This window comes from Prunus mume, linkage group LG2, assembly GCF_029339155.1.
Source record: "Prunus mume cultivar Tortuosa linkage group LG2, ASM2933915v1, whole genome shotgun sequence".
In the NCBI taxonomy this organism is placed as follows: domain Eukaryota; kingdom Viridiplantae; phylum Streptophyta; class Magnoliopsida; order Rosales; family Rosaceae; genus Prunus; species Prunus mume.
Window position 1 is genome coordinate 13,292,600 of NC_142699.1, and position 17,220 is coordinate 13,309,819.

Genomic DNA, 17,220 nt, shown 5'->3' on the forward strand with positions numbered 1-17,220 from the left:
AATTCATGGTGAGGTGCCAAACTGGATTTGGAGGCTCAATCTTCTTGAAGACTTAAACATTTCAGGCAACTCCCTGGTAAGTTTAGAAGGTCCTTTACCAAACCTCACTTCTGCTCTAAGCTTGCTTGAACTTCATTCCAACCAGCTTCAGGGACAAATCCCAATTTTATGGACACATCGGATGGCTGGAGACCCATGGCACCTGGCCAATGCTTCAAATCATAAACTTAGCTCACAACAATTTCAATGGGGAAATACCAGGAAGATCTTTGAGAACATGGCAGGCAATGCTGGCAAACCAAGGTAATCCCCCTCAGAAATCAACCACCTTCTTGATGTGGATGGATCAGATGATATTAATTATCAGGATTCAATAACAGTTGTGAGCAAAGACATGGAGATGGTTTTATTAGTAAAGATTTTAACTATCTTCACTGCGATCAACTTCTTGTGCAACAAATTCAGTGGACAAATACCTGAGGAGATAGGAGGATTCAAATCATTGTACATCCTCAACTTGTCCAACAATGCTTTCACAGGTGCAATCCCACCATCGTTAAGTAACATGCGAAAACTTGAGTCATCAGATCTCTCAGTGGACAGCCTGAGCGGGCAAATTCCAGCAGAGTTTGCAAAGTTCACTTTCCTCTCGTTCTTGAATCTCTCAAACAATCACTTGGTTGAATCAGGATCCCACACAGCACTCAGTTTTCAACATTGCCAAAATCTTCCTTCGAGGGAAACAAGGATTTACGGGGTCCTCCTTTGACAGCAGATGACATAGCTGCAGGGTTTTCACCACCGCTAATGTCCAATGGAAGGCGTGTTCCAAATTCTGTCCATGATCAGATTGATTGGGATGTTCTAAGTGTTGAAATTGGATATATTGTTGGCCTTGGAGTTGCCATTGGGTCCCTTGTGTTTTGCAAGGGATGGAGGAACTGGTATTTCAAAGCTGGGGAGGGCATTGTCTTTTAGATATTCCCTCATCTGGACGAAGCAAATAGAAAGAGAAGACTTTGAAATAATGATGATGAAGAGGGGTTTGATTGATGCACCCTAACTCCATGTTGATCACATATTGTCATGTAATTTAAGAAACAGAGGAAAAGTTTGCATGGCATATTCAAACAATTTTGCTTTTCTAAAGTTTATCATAAATCAAAATCACATCAAGACCAGGAAAGTTTTGAACTGAATACTGATCTTACCATAAAATATTTGGTACCCAAAGCGCGGCGCCTGTTTCATGCTTGAGGCGAGGCCAAGTTCTGGTGGTCACCATGTGACCATGTCATCATCAGCAGTGTTTTACTGAATACGTCACATGTCCACTGAGAACATATTGGCTTCTCACCTCAGTTTAGCTTTGTCTTTCTTCTTGTATAAGGAAAAATGGAATATTTAGTGGCGGTCACATGAACAAAAGAAGGTGGTGGTAGGCACTAGCAGGCTTCAACTTAAAAATAGAAGAATCTCATGCATAGGCAACTTTGTTATAAAATTATTGAACCGAAAAATATTAACTTATGAGTTCAAATATCATATACGACAACATTATAGTATACGTAAATGCATATTCTTTAGAAGCACAAACTCATAATCAAATGCATATTCTTTTAGAAGTACAAACTCAGAATCTACTACTCTTTATAAGCAATGATTTACATTGTCAATTTTTTTATTGAAAAAGAAAGGGTGATATGAGATTGTGGTTACGTCTGAACCATGCACTTCTTTTCGGTCTAATCGAATGTCAACTAGCAACAATTCTCCAAAGTTAAAACACTGTAAGTATTTGATTCCTTCATCAATTACCAAAATGAAAATACTCCAATCACTTGACCAAAATGAAAATACTTCCATTTCAACTTGAATTTTAAGTTCAACTCAAGTTGTGAGATGGGGTCGTTATTAAACAAATTAGAATGATTTCGATTCTTGATTCCATTTTATGTTTTATTAATCACATACGGAACTATAAAAAAAAAATACAAAATATGTAAATCTCACATTACAATGTATGAATCAGTTACTAAAAATCTATGAATTGAATGATATATATTCTCCATCCCTTTCCCAAAGTGTTGCTATATATCTGTCTTTACTATATATAATAGAATCAAAATAAAAGCACAAAAAGGTTTTTTATCTTTTTCTTTTATCTTTTTTCTTGTTTCTTTTTTGGGTTATGTACGCAATCTTAATTATTAAAATCCAAAAATGAGCACCGAGTGTCGACACTCTCGCGCTCATTGTGAAGCAAAAGGTCGAAGTTGAAGCCTTTGCCTCTCTTCGCGCACGCGAGCTTTCGTCAAAATATGTCGACACTCTCTCCTAATGCGCCTCCTCCTCCCTCCTCATTTGCTTCTTCCATCTCTCTCTCTCTCTCTCTCTCTCTCTCTCCATCCCTCTGTATATGTATGTTTCTGTGCTCTGCTTCTCCCAACAACATCAAGACATCCCCCAAATTGAAATTCGTCTCTTCCCCCATCAAAACTATCAAATCGAGATTCGCGTTTTCCAGATCAATCAATTTCGGTGGAATATAAACCACCAAAAAAAACCACATCCCCATGTTATTCATCGAGGTTCGCTCTGTCGCACACGCATGAATTTCCATTTCTCTACGATTCGATTCTCTGATTAAAACGCTGCGTTTTGTGTAGGATCTTCTGCCCCTGCTCTGCTCTTCTGGTTTCCGAGAAAAAGCTCGGTTTTTCAAAGGTAATCTCGCTTCTGCGATAATAATTGAAATTGAAAACAAATACCAATAACGAAAAAAGTCTCCTTTTTCTAAAATCTGTTTCTTCAAATTCTGTTTTTTCTTGGGGCGCTCAAAAAAAGAGTCGCTTTTGCAGTCCATGGCCAACACGAGCTGCGAGAGCTCCGAGCTCGAGGCCGCCTGCCGCGATGAGTCATCGGCGCTCGTCCTCAAATTCATCGCCGTCGTTTCGATTCTCATCGCCGGAGTCGTCGGGGTAGCCATTCCCCTCGTAGGAAAAAACCGCCGGTTTCTCCGGACCGACAGCAGCCTCTTTGTCGCGGCCAAAGCCTTCGCGGCCGGCGTCATTCTGGCGACCGGGTTCGTGCACATGCTTAATGGCGGGTCGGAAGCGTTGAACAACCCGTGTTTACCCGAATTCCCGTGGGCCAAGTTTCCGTTCTCGGGCTTTTTCGCCATGATGGCCTCGCTTGCCACGTTGCTCGTGGACTTTGTGGCGACGCAGTATTACGAGAGGAAACAGGGTCTGGCCCGGCCCATCAAGGACCAGGTCCGGGTCGGATCGGATGTACCAGAAATTGAGGCGGGTGTGGGTCCGGGGCAGCCCTCAAATGATCGGAATGGGAAGGTGTTTGGGGAAGAGGAAGGCGGTGGGATGCACATTGTGGGAATGCATGCGCACGCGGCGCACCATAGACACAGCCACCAGCATGGGCAGGCTGCGTGTGATGGCCACGTGGCGCTGGAACCCGAACTTGAATACGGGCACGATCACGGGCACGGGCATTCTCACGGGTTCGGTGATGCTGACGAGGATAGTGGTGCTCGGCACGTCGTCGTTTCTCAGGTACTTTCCTTTTATTTACCGCCAAAGACTCCTTTGTAATTTGCGGTTCTGTTCGTCGTTGTCTGCGCGTTAATTATTGCTATTGAAGTGCGGCCCAGAAAAGAATGCGTCTTTTTTGGGCTTTTTGGTTGTGGAGTTTTCTTAGCATACTTTGGGCAGTAGGTAAAAAGTGTGTGTCATGTTGCCACGTGTCTGGTTAATTTACCCTAGAGCCTACTAATCTTCGTCGAGTGGCGCCCACTCATGATCAAATTCCTTTTTTTTTTTTTTTTTTTTTTGGTTTGGTGGCGAAACATCATATTCCATTCTTGGATGGTCAATATATAATAGGTTGGGTGATAGGGACGGACACATTTTCTTGGCCAACTAATGTAACGAATATTTGTGTTTTAGTCTTATATGTCACCAAACTTAAGAAGACTCAAGAGGCTAAAAAAAGGAGTTAAAAATAAAAACTAATCTCGAATTTAAATGTTAGGCTCGTTAAAATTTAAAAACACATTAAACTTTTCCATGCAGATGCCAATGCCATCCTCTTGGAAGGGCCTGGTCAGTCCAGATTGGACTTATTTCTTAAAAAAAAATTCTCTGTTTTTTCACATAGCACGTGGTAAGCTGAGATGGAAAAAATTTATGAGCCAGACTGGGGATTGTTCTGTCCTAAAGTACGAAAGTAATGAGCCCAAAATTTTAGTTTGCTGGTATACTGATTATTTTGGCTTTTTTTTTTGTGTGTGTGTGCAGATTTTGGAACTTGGGATTGTATCACATTCTGTCATCATCGGCCTATCTCTGGGAGTTTCACAGAGCACATGCACCATAAGACCCTTAATTGCAGCACTCTCCTTCCACCAGTTCTTTGAAGGCTTTGCACTTGGAGGCTGCATATCTCAAGCCCAGATCAAGACCCTCTCAGCAACTCTCATGGCCTGTTTTTTTGCCATCACAACTCCCCTCGGGATCGGCGTTGGGACGGCCATTTCTTCATTTTACAACCCATACAGCACAGGAGCTTTGATAACTGAAGGCATCTTGGATTCCCTGTCTGCTGGCATTCTGGTGTACATGGCCTTGGTGGACCTCATTGCTGCTGATTTCTTGAGTAAGAGGATGAGCTGCAATTTTAGGCTCCAAGTTGTATCTTATTGCTGTCTCTTTGTTGGAGCTGGATTGATGTCCTTGCTTGCGATTTGGGCTTGATTTTCTTTCCCCCTTTTCTATTTTTCTCGTGTTTATGTTCAATGTTTAGTAATACTAGTAACAAGGGAAAATCAAATTCTTTCCGCTTGGTTGCTAAGAGAGTAGTTGACAAGTTGTAGTCTTTTAGATTGGGATGCCTCCAATATATTTTATAAAATCTCCAACACCTTTTCACCCATTACTTTGCTGAAAGACAGGGAAACAAAACAGTGTGGCTGTGATGATCTGAAAAACCTAAAAAATACCTTGTGTTCACTCAACTTTCAATATGAATTGTCTCACAAATCTAAATATATTCTTGAACCAAAAACTGATTAGAGGTAAAAATACAAAACCTAAAACTGATTAGAGTTAACAATGCTAAACCCAAAACTGATTAGAGTTAATAATGATAAACCCAAAACTGATTAGGAAGAAAAATTATTATTATTTTTTAAAACCCAAAAAATAAAGAAAGCGAAGTGAAACTGAAAGGGACAAGTAGAATGGTAACTTCCAACCTCTTTAAGCTCTCTATCTCCACCCAAAGCAAAGCTTCAGACTTTGCATTTGAGTAGATGAGATCCTGAGAGACTTGAGTGTCACTCTTTCTCTTCGTCCCTGACCCTGAGATCTAGCTCACTGCACAGTCTGAGGAGAGAGAGAGAGAGACTGGTATAACATTCCAACTTTCACTCCATAATTTCACCAAAATGCCACTCTTCTTCCACCGCCAATCTTCTCTCCCAACCAGCACCGCCACCTCCCCCTCTTACTCTTCCAAGCTCCTCAAGCCCCTAAAACCCAATTCTGCCCCTGTCCCCACCCGCACTCCCCTGCCCATTATCGTCTTTTCGCTCGTCTCCCTCTTCATCGGCCTGGCCGGAACCATCTTCGCCATCACCGCCCTCCGTCGCCCAACGCCCATTCCCGTTTTCCGATGCGGCAAATCGGAAGACACCTTCCGGGCATTCTACTCTCTTTCGACCTCTCGGCAGCTCGGTGATAAGAATGGTGGCTTGGTTGATCGGCCTAAGCTTCTTGGGTTCGTCGGAATTCAGACCGGGTTCGGCTCAGCTGATCGCCGTGCGGCTTTGCGGAGCACATGGTTTCCTTCTGACCCAGATGGCCTTTTGAGGTAAATTTCTGTTTTTGTGCAGTAAAGTTCCTAAATTCTTATATCTGATGTTGGTTTTGATCATATTGTCTTTGTATATTGTTATACAATGCACTTGTTTGATATCACTTCTGGGTTTGCCTAACATGATGAGTTGCAGATGTTGATCTTTGTTCGCTTAGCTATGATGTTTATCAGCTCAGCTAGATTAAGATCAACAATCTGGCTTTGATGAAAATGCCCTGTTGTTCTTTTTGTTGGGGTTTTAATAGTTTTTTTTTTCCTACCATTCTCTTGTAGATTGGAACAAGCTACTGGTTTAGCTTTTAGGTTTGTTATTGGGAGATCTAAAGATGCAAAGAAGATGGCGGGGGTTCAGAAAGAGATAGATAAGTACAGAGATTTTCTGATTATTGATGTCAATGAAGAGTATTTGAACCTTCCATGGAAAACGTAAGAGTCATCGGTTTTTATTGAACTATTTGTCATGTTGATGGCTTTATGTTCTTGGCAATTTATGTCATATTGGTTTCTCACGCTATTTTGTAGGTTGGCATTTTTCAAAGCAGCGTTTCAACTTTTCGAAGCAGATTACTATGTCAAAGCAGATGACGACATTTATTTGCGTCCAGGTATACTGTAATGCCAGACTATATGCTTTCGTTAATCTGTGAATATGAGTACGATAGATTTAGTGATATTTTCTTAATTTGTCAGATCGACTAGCAACACTTCTAGCCAAGGAGCGAACACATTCACAAACCTACATTGGATGCATGAAGAAAGGACCAGTAATCACTGATCCTAAAATGAAATGGTATATTTGTTTTCAAATTGTAATCAGAGCTTTTACCTTTGTGATCAATTTATTCTTTTTTTCTGATCATCCATCCATTTATTATTCAGGTATGAGAAATCAGGACATCTAATTGGGAATGAATACTTTCGGCATGCTTATGGTCCTATATATGTTCTGTCTGCAGAAGTGGTAGCATCATTGGCAATTGCTAGAAATAACAGGTCAGCCACCTGTTCTGTATTTGATTTCTTTATGTTAGTCATTGTTTCTTTCAATTATGACTTTTGCCAATATATTTTATTTTTTGAACCTCCAATTGTGTGAAACATGACTCAGGCTTTAGTTTTTGTAAAATATGAATCTACCTTGCTCCTTCAATCCACTTTGCTCTGTTATCTTCGTTGTTCTGTTTTATCATATTCATGTAAAGGCTTTGCTATCTACAGAATTCTTCTTGAAAAAATTTGGGCTTCTCATTTGGAGAGGTTCTTAAGCTGTTATTTCACTTCCTATAGATGTCCCTTTGCTTGATAGGTGTATTTTCTATTTTTCAGTTTGAGAATGTTTAGCAATGAGGACGTTACAATTGGGTCGTGGATGCTTGCTATGAATGTCAACCATGAGGATAATCGGGCATTATGTGATCCTCGTTGCACACCTACATCCATCGCAGTGTGGGACATCCCAAAATGTTCAGGTACTTTATCCAAACATAATATTGTTACATGATTACATTTTCTGTCACAATATAGTTGTGAAGAAAATTCCTGGTTAGTTATATACTGCACATTTGAAAGACCATTGATTTATTTGTGGTATTGTAATGTAGATGGGCGAAGGCTTATGTTATCTTTTAAATGACAATCTGGTGCAATATTTCTTTTTATGCTAGTTTTTGATAAGACCATATTCTTATGTTCTGGTCTGTGATCTGCATATCAATATGACATGTACGAAAATTATTGGTTGAGTTAAAGAATAAAAGCACTTTCAAGCTAGGCAAGGATGACCCTTCTTTTTATGGAATAGTCCATACCCTTTGGCATTGCATTTGTCGAGTCATAGATTAGTTTAATACTTCAACCCTGAACAACGTATGACTTGATCTGTGTAGATGCTCTTCAAAGAGGATCATTAGTCAGTATCTTCCTTTCAAATAAAATATACCTAGATCACTTGATCTGACCTGGTCTGTATGATAAGTAATACCAGAACTTGAATTGTAGACATAGAAAATAAAAAGCACCGGATGTCTTATTTGCAAAGAATGTGATTGTTTAAAATAATAACGTTCCCGATAGTTTTGAACAGATCATTTTCAATTTAGCTTCTTGTACTGGCGTCATTTATAAGAGGCAATGTTTTAAAAAGGGTGATTATCTGTAAGATGCTCTGATGTGAGAAACTCTTGAAAACTTCTAGGTTTGTGCAACCCAGCTAGTAGGCTGAAAGAGCTTCATGCAATGAGTATGTGCTCCAAAAGTCCAACTCTTCGTCCCGGTGACAGATAGTGAGCTATCGCATACAATGCAACTCCAAATGCCAGTAATGCAGGAAGATCAGCTGGTTCAATTAAACAATATCTTGTTTCTTGAAAGAGAAGAAGCATTCTTCTGAAGCCCCAATGAAGTACCTGCTCTCAACATCATTTATCCATTCATCGGTTCTTACTGTACAATGAATGTATTATAAACTGAGATTTTTCGAGAGTCTCCATCTTAGGCAATCGTCCTTGCCAGTGAGTATGTACAATACCAGTAATACAAGAATACAATGAATATACGGTACCAGTATTAGTGCAAAAGACATGGATTAATTTGAAGACTGATAGGTAATTGGTGTTGTATCTCAGCCTAATTACAGTGTATTTTTTGATTGTGATGTTATGTGAATGAAGTTATCATTTTAACAATTTATCTCCAAACCAAAAAGTTACTGCTCTGTTCAAACAACAAACACACTGGCACTTGCTGTATTTATCAAACCATGACCCCTAATCCAGCTTCTTTAAAAAGACAATAACTTGACTTGCTCCTGGTAATGCACAGCTGTGTGTGGGAGGCAATCTCGTCCATGTCGGCAAAGTTGCGTTTGCCGAGGCTGTCTTGTCCTTTAAATATGAGATCCACCATCAGTGTTCCAAGTCGGACAAATACCTCCAATACTGGCCGTCGGATCTGCTTACAAATAGGTCAACGAGACAGTCAACGGTCGTAAGCATGAGCAGCGATACAGCTGAGCAGCACAGAAACACGAGCCATCTTGCTAAATCTGACTACACAGGCAGCACTTTTGGCTGTACTAATCGTCAGCTTTGATTCCTCGGTTTCAGTTACCACTTCGCTACGACATAAATATTCCTACGTCATCACCCCTGTCCCATCCATCCTACGTGGCACAACATACCAGCGTGGCGCCTACTTTTCAACCCCTTTTATATCCACTTGTCTCTTCCCTCCTTCACACACACACTCACTCCCCTGTCGTCTCCTCTGCAGTCCGCTGCTCTGTTTTCACTCTCGTCGGAGTCAGAGAGCATGGAAGCTGGCCCAAAGTCTCCTTCGCTGGAAACTTCCATCTCCGATGAAATGGCCGGAAACTTCCCGGAGCTCATCGACCAACTCTCGCCGGACATGCCCATCGAAGAAGAGTTGATAGAGGAGGTCATGCAAGAGCTCTACAAGGAGATAACACCAACTCCAGCGACGAACACTACCAAGCCGTCGTCACCGGCGGCAGGTTTTCCGACGCCGTTGCTGGTGGTGGGGAACGGGAAGAGCGAGAGCTGCGGGGCGTCGGTTTCCGACTCGGCGTCGACGGTGATGGCCGGCATCAAGTTCGTGGATCCCACCGGGAATAATGGGGGGTTTTCGCCTGAGAATGGGGTTGGGGCGTGGAGTGAATGCGGTGGTAATACTAATAATGGGCTGGTAGTTGGGAAGGGAGTGATGGACCGCTGCGATGCAGGGGAGGCTGTTGATGATGAATGGTTTGAGAGAGTGATGAATACGTGGGCCCCAGTGGATCTTGATCCATGGTTCTGATGATCAATGATGTCTGATTTTGTTGTAGGTGTCCGTACATATGATCAAATAGTTAAAAAAAGGAAGAAAGAAGAGGAGGTGCTTTAGGTGTAGGAAGGAAGAAGCTTCAAGACTCCTGGTTTTCATGGGTGATATGAATATTGTGGGTGAAATTATGAATCTGATGTCTAAACCCCAACTTTAATTTATTTTCTTTTCTTTTCTTTCCTCTCTTGCTGGTCTTGGTATCATCCTCTTCTTCTAGTGTTCATGAAATGTGCAGCCAAAAGAGCACACCCCATCATCATTTTAATCACACCCTCCACTGCTTTAATTTTGCTTTTGTGTAATTAAGCAAGTGGCTTCAGAAATTATAACCCATCACTATGTTATTTTCATGGGATTGATCAATCCTGCATGCTGTTTAATGGGTTGGCAAAGTTCAGCTCAACATTACACTTCATCTGGGTAAAAGTAAAAACAAAAAGTATTGAAAACTAGTTTATAGCTAGGGGGTAGATGAACTGAAATGACAATTCTTGTTGGTAAAATTGAAAGCCATTTACTTCTTCATCTGATGAAGCCAATTGTTTGCAGAATCTGCACTAGTTGTAAGCCAAAAACAGAGATGAAAACAAAAGTAATTTATTAAGTGCTCATAAAAAGCAGTCTCTCTACCATGATATTGGTAGCTTCTTTTAAATTCATGTTGACAGGACAAGTACATAGCCACCTAATTGCTGCCAAAGATGTGTCCACAAACATAAATTGCAAGATACATAAACCTCTGAATTTACTCTGTTTCTGCACCATCAAAATGAATCCAATGAAGCTAGCCACAGCCACCCAGTTTGGCTTTCTTAGGCTTTTGGTGCTGCAGTCTTCGAACAAGAGAATCTTTGCTACTTCTGTCCATTTTCTTTTTTCTCATGCATGCATGCCAGAGTGTCTTTACAAGGTATGTGGGTGCTTTGAGTGCTTTTCAAGAATTGGAACTTGGACCACAGTCCAATTGACCATCTCTGAAATTTAATTTTTAAACAAGGGGCATTGAGTTTGAATTTTTGTATCAGCAAGTGTTCTGTTTTAAGATTTTGTTAGTGTGAGAATAAGAACTCTGTTTGAAGTTGAATCAGAAACTGATGAAATATTTGGTCATTTTCTGCTCCGACTGCAGACTACAGTACCTTCATGTGTACCACTTGGGTCAATTTCTTCACTCTGAAAAACTGAACCAAGCTACCCTCCAAAATAATTTAATATCTCTTCCATGATCCCATTTGGATAAGAGATTTTTAGTAAACTTCCACTATAAGTTTTAGATTTTAATCTCCAGGCTGGTTATAAAAAAAAACCACTAATTATGCCTTGGTCTTGAAGGCATCAATTTAATGCCTTTTGTCTTGTGAGAAAATTTTAAATGTAATTAGTTGTACACAACCAATCACGACGAAGTCTTTCTTATTAGAAGACCTTACACTTAGGTGTAACACTGCTTGAACCATCAATTACTTGACTTTTTTTATAAAAATTTTGTCACTTTTTCTCTGAGCCTTGTGATGTAAAATTCTGGAAATGTAGAGAAAGCTTTGGCAATTACCAAAAGCACCTTATTTGGTTGGTCCAGAGTCTAAGACTCTCTAGAGCCAGTGGTCACTCTCTGTTTTAGGTCCAGGACCATCATCTTCACTGGTTTCTAGTTTTAGGTTCTTAGGGTTGAAGAGGGAGGGTCCTATAATAAGAAAGCATTTGTCTTAGGGCCACAGAGGCCTAGACCAGAGTTGGTCTCACCATGCATTTTTTTCCTTCTTTTTTTTTCTTGGGTAATTAATTTTTTTTTCCATGTTTAGATCTCAAGAGTAAAGAATTTAAAGAAGCAACTGCCATGCTCACCAGTAACCATTATGGTTCTTGATCGTGGTAATCATGCCAGATCATTCCGTACTATTTATCATTATGGTTCAAGCTTCAACTCATTCCTCAACTCGAGAACATTTCTTTCTTTATTTGTGAATCATCTTATGGTTCCTGGGCTTGAGAGTCCAGATTTCCAAGCCCAAAATTTTCTGATAGCCCAATTCTTTTTTAGGCTCTGAGGCCGATTCTGAAAAGATCTCATTGCACTTTACACTCAACCCATTTACAATTCCAAGTTGGTGTTTCGGAGGCAATAACTCAAGTGGTTAAGAACATTCGACATTAAACTTAAAGTTACATGTTGGATTCTTCTCTTTTGGAATATATGTACTATATGTAGTGTGAAAACACAAAATGAAGATTTTATTGATTTTCGTTGTTCATTTGTAAAGATAACGAAACATGAGGTTGGAGATGAATGTTTTGTTTTGTCCTTTGATCAGCTACTACCACCACCACACAATTTAAGCCAACAAAGCGATGCCACCACAAACATCAAGGACGACAGACAAACTGTCATGTAGCTCAAAATCAAAATTTGGCCACTCAATTCGAAATTAAACCAAGATTTTGATAACTACACGGTGGCACGAAATGATCCGGCAGATTTTGTTGCATGCTAAATATAACATTGAGTGAGCTACATGTTATAGATGCAGCAATAGGGTGACAAAAATAATCCACCAATCAACTTCAAACATTCGTGCCCAGGACTTGCTCACACAACTCATCATACGTAGCATCCTTCTTCATCTCAAAAAAAAACAAAACAAAAACCAAATTAAATGAAATTATATATGAACATTTACCTGGCCTTCAATCAATCTTTCTTGGTCGAGAGATATCTCTCTTCAGGTTGTCAACCTGTTGATTTTTCTTCAGGTTGTGCCAAACCCAAGTTAACATTTGTTTGTGATCATGGCCACTTATTGATGTTGATTAGGTATCTCAGAATCATGGTTTAGGATTCGAGTTAGAACTTTTTTTTTGTCTTCGATCTTCTTAATGATATAAGATGGGATCAGATATTTCATGGGTTATGTGATTTGATCAAGTGGCTCAGATGCCTGTTAACTATGTATGCATTGTCCATATGTATAATTAATTAACCAAGTTAAATTTAACATATCTTCTGGATTTCCTGCATCTCTTATCCTGTGACCAAGATCTAGCTTGGCTTGGGGGGTAGTTTTTGTTTTTGTCCCTGTGTGTGGGTGTGGAGTTTTTTTTACTGCTTGCTAGTATTGGTGAACAAAATTTACTGGTTCATGTGTAAGCAAAAACAGAAAAGAGGGTTTCTCTTCCTGGAATATATTTTTAAACTGTAAAAAAGAAATTAATAAATAAGTAACATCAAGTGGTCAAGATAGCAAAGATTTTTGTCTGAAAATAAGAAGCAGACAAGAACATTAATGGAAAAATCCTGTGAGACTGCAAGAATGAGTATAAAAAACTAGCCTTCATCATTAACTGAAGCAGAGAGCATACAGGTCATGATATTTTGGCCACTCTCTTTGGGCATTCTAGATTAGGAAATTAGAAAAAGCCAGAAAGATAAGCAAAATGACGAGACTTGCATGCAAACAAATATATGAAAGGATCAAAAGTACGTATCTTTAATTATCTGAAGGGGAAGGCATGGTAAAAAAAAATAGAGAGATGAAAATATCAGAGCAAATCGAAGGCTGATGGCAAAAGGTGTGGGGGACTAAGAGGTCGTCACTGTCTCAAGCCTGTACCAGCATTTGATGACTTTTTGGCAACACTAAGGATGGGGGACGCCCTCCATCTGCTTAGGCTATCCAAATTCCATTCCATACCCATCTCTTCAGATATATATCTGCACTGATTTCTAGATTTCATTTTTCTCATCAATTTTTCTTTTAAAATCGTACTGCTCTATTTGGAAATGTTGGGACGTATATAAATACCCACACCTCAAGAAGATGTAGTGCATATGTAAACCCTTAAACCCTAAAATATGCACCACACCCACACACACTCACACAAAACAAATTATATGTATTTTAAATGATATATTCTATGGCCTGTTGTTGTACGTATTTGATGAAGTTTTTGAATTAACTAACATAAAAGTAATGATATGGGGGTGTTAGTGTCGTGTGGGTAGAATTGTGAGTAGTAGCCTTCAACGCCTCCTTTAAATTTGTCATTTTGTAGCAGCTCTTGTTTTGATAGCTGCTATCTGGACATAAAGTCACGTGAATGCCTTTTATTTTAGGGCTCTGTTCTTTTTTCTTCTTGCCCTTTCCTCTCTTATAAGAGTCCTCTGAGATCAGGCCCTTTTGATCAGCCTTACCCTATCTCTCTCTCCTCCTTTGCTGGACACAACAGCACCCATTTAACCTATCTCTATCTCTCTCTCTCTAGATCTTTCTGTGATCTCTATCTCTCTCTCTCTCTCTCTCTCTCTCTCTCTCTCCTCTCCATGATGACACCAGTGTATCTGAACCCAGCATCCTCTCCTTTCTCCATGGTGGAGCAAGCAGAAGATCAACGCCTAAAGCTCTTTTTATCACCACCCTATGATGAAGCTGCTTCATGTACTTCTATCCCATTTCCTACTTTCTTCGACCCCTTGCAAGATCAAACACCTGGGACTACTTTTACTTCTCTTGCTCATCATCAATCACAACTATATCATCACAAGGTAATTAAGAAACCAACGTACATAAATCAAATTATATATCTTCCACGTTTATTTTTTTATTGAATTTTTTTTTGTTATGGCTCTTGATCCTCCCTTAAGTGATTCTTCTCTCTTTGACATGTCCATATATAATGAAACTCGTATAATTTCCTGATACTTTGTGACCTGATGTTCTCATAATTAATTGATTTGATGGGTTTTCTTACAAATTCATACTCCTATATAGCTACGTTTTATAACTAAGATTTGATCTTTTTATTGAAAACCCTTGATTTTCACTTGATTATCTCTAATTTCAAGTTGTCTGATCTCAGGATAAGAACATTTGGGATTGTGGAACAAGTTACGATCAAGCATCCTCATCATCTTCTTTAGTGCAAGCTCATGTGGTGGACGCTTTAAGCAACAAGGACCGTAGATTGTCCAGATGTGGTGATCATGAAAGAGAGACCAATATTGGAGGTGGAGGAGGAGGAGGAGGAGGAGAAGAGGAAGGTAAAAGTAGTAATTATATCAAAAGGCCAAAGTCAGTGAAGTGGATGTCCCCCAAGATGAGGTTGATGCAAAAGATGACCAGCAACAACCCTGATCTCCCACCTGGTACCACTGATCATATAGCAGCTGAGATTTCTGAGCATAAATTCCAAATTCATGCTCAGCCTCGAGAAATTAGCGAAACCAGCTTTTCCAGTAATAGCAACAACACTGCAGCTGTTAGGGTTTGTTCTGATTGTCACACCAACTCAACCCCACTTTGGAGGAGTGGCCCTCTCGGTCCCAAGGTAAATATCTACATATATTTACCATGAATATGAACCACACATTTACACAATAATTAACATGTTCCAAATTGAACAATATAAGCGTATGTTTATAAGCTAAATACATGTTCTTAAACTTAAGGTATATTTTGTGTATTTATGTGTTTGGTGCAGTCACTGTGCAATGCATGTGGCATTCGGCAGAGGAAAGCGAGACGAGCCATGTCAGAGGCTGCGGCTGCGGCTGCAAACGGGTTTGCTGTCGGCAGCGCCGACACTTCATCTCCAAAGGGTAAGGTGGCCAAGGAGAAGAAATCGCGGGGCAGCCATAAGAACAAGAACAGCAAACTCATCATCACCGACAATGCATCAATATCTCACTATAACAAAAAGAATAATAATAACAAGAAGAAGATTTGTTTCAAGGCTTTGGATTTTCAACGAGTGTTTCCTCGGGATGTTGCTGAAGCTGCAATGCTCCTAATGGAACTCTCTTGTGGCCTAATCAATAATCACTCTTGATCTTGAGCTTTGTCATAATTATTTCCATTACACCATTTTTGTTTTTACCTCATCTTTCTAATTAGGAGGATTTCTTTTTATTTTTGCATTTTCCATTTTTGATGTGGTTTTGGTTGCTAGTTTAGCTTGAATTAATAAAATCCAAAGGGTTCCTTGATTTTTAGAAACTGTAACTGTAATTTATTATATTTTTATTTATTGTTACACAAAATTTGATTGAGATAACTTGGGCCCATGAATGACAGGTTATATATATAGTGAAGAATATTTGAGGAGGCCAATTATACCATCAAACATTTAAAATATTTGCCTCTCATGATTTCTTTACATTTGTTAATGGTGAGATTGGCCTCCTCAAATAGCCTCCTCACTTTAAACTCCTCATTGTAGCCTCTCCCGGTTATGGAACTCTCAACTGGGCCTATATTTTGATAATGACCTCCTTTCTATCTTTCTTTGCAGATATTTAATAATTATATCTTGAATGTCCTTCTTGTAACTTTCATATTAAATTCATATATAATTATGATCACAAAAACAAAATAAGATTTAAAAAAATTCCTAACTTATTCTTTTAGATCCAATGGATTACATTTTGAATAACTGTATAACTTAATTTGACTGTCATAAATATTGACATTTTAATTTTTAATTAGATTTAAATTGGTATAATGTTTTTACCATATCTGAAAAATAAAATTCCCATTTTGGCAAATACAGTAGCTGGTTTTTTATTTATAATAAAGCGAAAAATCTAAATTATAGAGATGTGGGTTTCTCTCACACACACACTATTTCGGTGTTATGAGAGTTTGTATATGAAATCACTAGCCTTATTTGTTTCTCGATATTTGTATTTGTTTCCCCCTTCTATAGCTTCTACCATAAATGAGAAAATTCATTGAAACATATTTATAGGCCCAGTCTTTGAGTTATCACATTCAAATGCAAATGAAAAGTTTTCCTTTTTTTATCTTTGGGTCAAATTTAGGATGGAATTCCACACATTCCATCTAATCTACTGTCAAAACACAGTGCCTTTCATTGTAGATTCCCACTTCCCACTCCCAAGGGGTAAAAGGCAGACCAAGTCATAGTCTCCTAGATACATCATCAGATCAGCATTTCCTAACAATAGCGAAAAGATGTGGTCAGATCACAACCGTCCATTCTGCAATCACCCCTCATAACTTGACAATCCTATGGCCATGATTTTTTCAGACTATAAACAGTGAAAATCATTAGAAGCATCTACCACCACAAGAACAACATCTGACCGACTAGAGTTTAAACGTACAATGTCATTTCGTCAGCCACAAGACATATTTTCTCCTCTCAAGGATGATCCCCTGCTTTTCCCAAAATTACCACACCAACCCCCAACTCCACCAGATACAGAGGGCCCCACCAAAAGGAAATCCGGCGAATCACAAAATTAGAATTGGTTGGGAGACTATCTGGTATCCACCCAAATTTCCGTAACCACAAATGTGATAATTCTACGTGTTATCTGGTGCAAACCGTCATTTATGATTTGGATCTGATTTAGTGAGTGAATTGCATTGCTTCGTAAGTCATAACCTAACCCTAGACTAATTTTTCTTTTTTGTTCTTATCGCCTTTGAGGTGAGGCGCGGAGATAAGCATACTGTGATAGAG

General features: G+C 39.3%; 4 protein-coding genes and 1 pseudogene across 6 annotated transcripts; all 5 read left to right on the forward strand.

The window, feature by feature from the left end:
• Nucleotides 1-310: 310 nt before the first annotated feature.
• On the forward strand, nucleotides 311-1,023 carry LOC107880266 (receptor-like protein 33; annotated as a pseudogene).
• A 1,221-nt stretch (nucleotides 1,024-2,244) lies between these two features.
• On the forward strand, nucleotides 2,245-4,950 carry LOC103320557 (zinc transporter). 2 transcript variants are annotated; one of them, XM_089045548.1, is made up of 4 exons: nucleotides 2,245-2,591; nucleotides 2,670-2,727; nucleotides 2,848-3,572; nucleotides 4,317-4,950. In XM_089045548.1, exons 1-4 carry the CDS (start codon nucleotides 2,577-2,579, stop codon nucleotides 4,770-4,772), a joined length of 1,254 nt encoding a protein of 417 aa, XP_088901674.1. In that variant the 5' UTR covers nucleotides 2,245-2,576; the 3' UTR covers nucleotides 4,773-4,950. The 2 variants fall into 2 exon arrangements, with proteins under 2 accessions (XP_088901674.1, XP_088901675.1); XM_089045549.1 differs by having other exon boundaries at nucleotides 2,490-2,591; nucleotides 2,862-3,572.
• Nucleotides 4,951-5,251: 301 nt separating this feature from the next.
• LOC103320556 (Galactosyltransferase family protein) lies at nucleotides 5,252-8,495 on the forward strand. The gene is made up of 7 exons (XM_008222254.2): nucleotides 5,252-5,889; nucleotides 6,169-6,321; nucleotides 6,418-6,500; nucleotides 6,586-6,685; nucleotides 6,775-6,888; nucleotides 7,222-7,364; nucleotides 8,090-8,495. The coding sequence occupies exons 1-7, from the start codon at nucleotides 5,465-5,467 to the stop codon at nucleotides 8,176-8,178; spliced, it is 1,107 nt and encodes a 368-aa protein (XP_008220476.2). The 5' UTR covers nucleotides 5,252-5,464; the 3' UTR covers nucleotides 8,179-8,495.
• A 617-nt stretch (nucleotides 8,496-9,112) lies between these two features.
• Nucleotides 9,113-9,922, forward strand: LOC103320555 (uncharacterized). The gene has a single exon (XM_008222253.2). It carries the CDS (start codon nucleotides 9,205-9,207, stop codon nucleotides 9,709-9,711), a length of 507 nt encoding a protein of 168 aa, XP_008220475.1. The 5' UTR covers nucleotides 9,113-9,204; the 3' UTR covers nucleotides 9,712-9,922.
• Nucleotides 9,923-13,836: 3,914 nt separating this feature from the next.
• On the forward strand, nucleotides 13,837-15,728 carry LOC103320554 (GATA transcription factor 21-like). Of its 2 annotated transcripts, XM_089044710.1 has the most exons (4): nucleotides 13,852-13,983; nucleotides 14,029-14,278; nucleotides 14,593-15,060; nucleotides 15,214-15,728. In XM_089044710.1, exons 2-4 carry the CDS (start codon nucleotides 14,057-14,059, stop codon nucleotides 15,559-15,561), a joined length of 1,038 nt encoding a protein of 345 aa, XP_088900836.1. In that variant the 5' UTR covers nucleotides 13,852-13,983; nucleotides 14,029-14,056; the 3' UTR covers nucleotides 15,562-15,728. The 2 variants fall into 2 exon arrangements, with proteins under 2 accessions (XP_008220473.2, XP_088900836.1); XM_008222251.3 differs by having other exon boundaries at nucleotides 13,837-14,278.
• The last annotated feature ends 1,492 nt before the right edge of the window (nucleotides 15,729-17,220 follow it).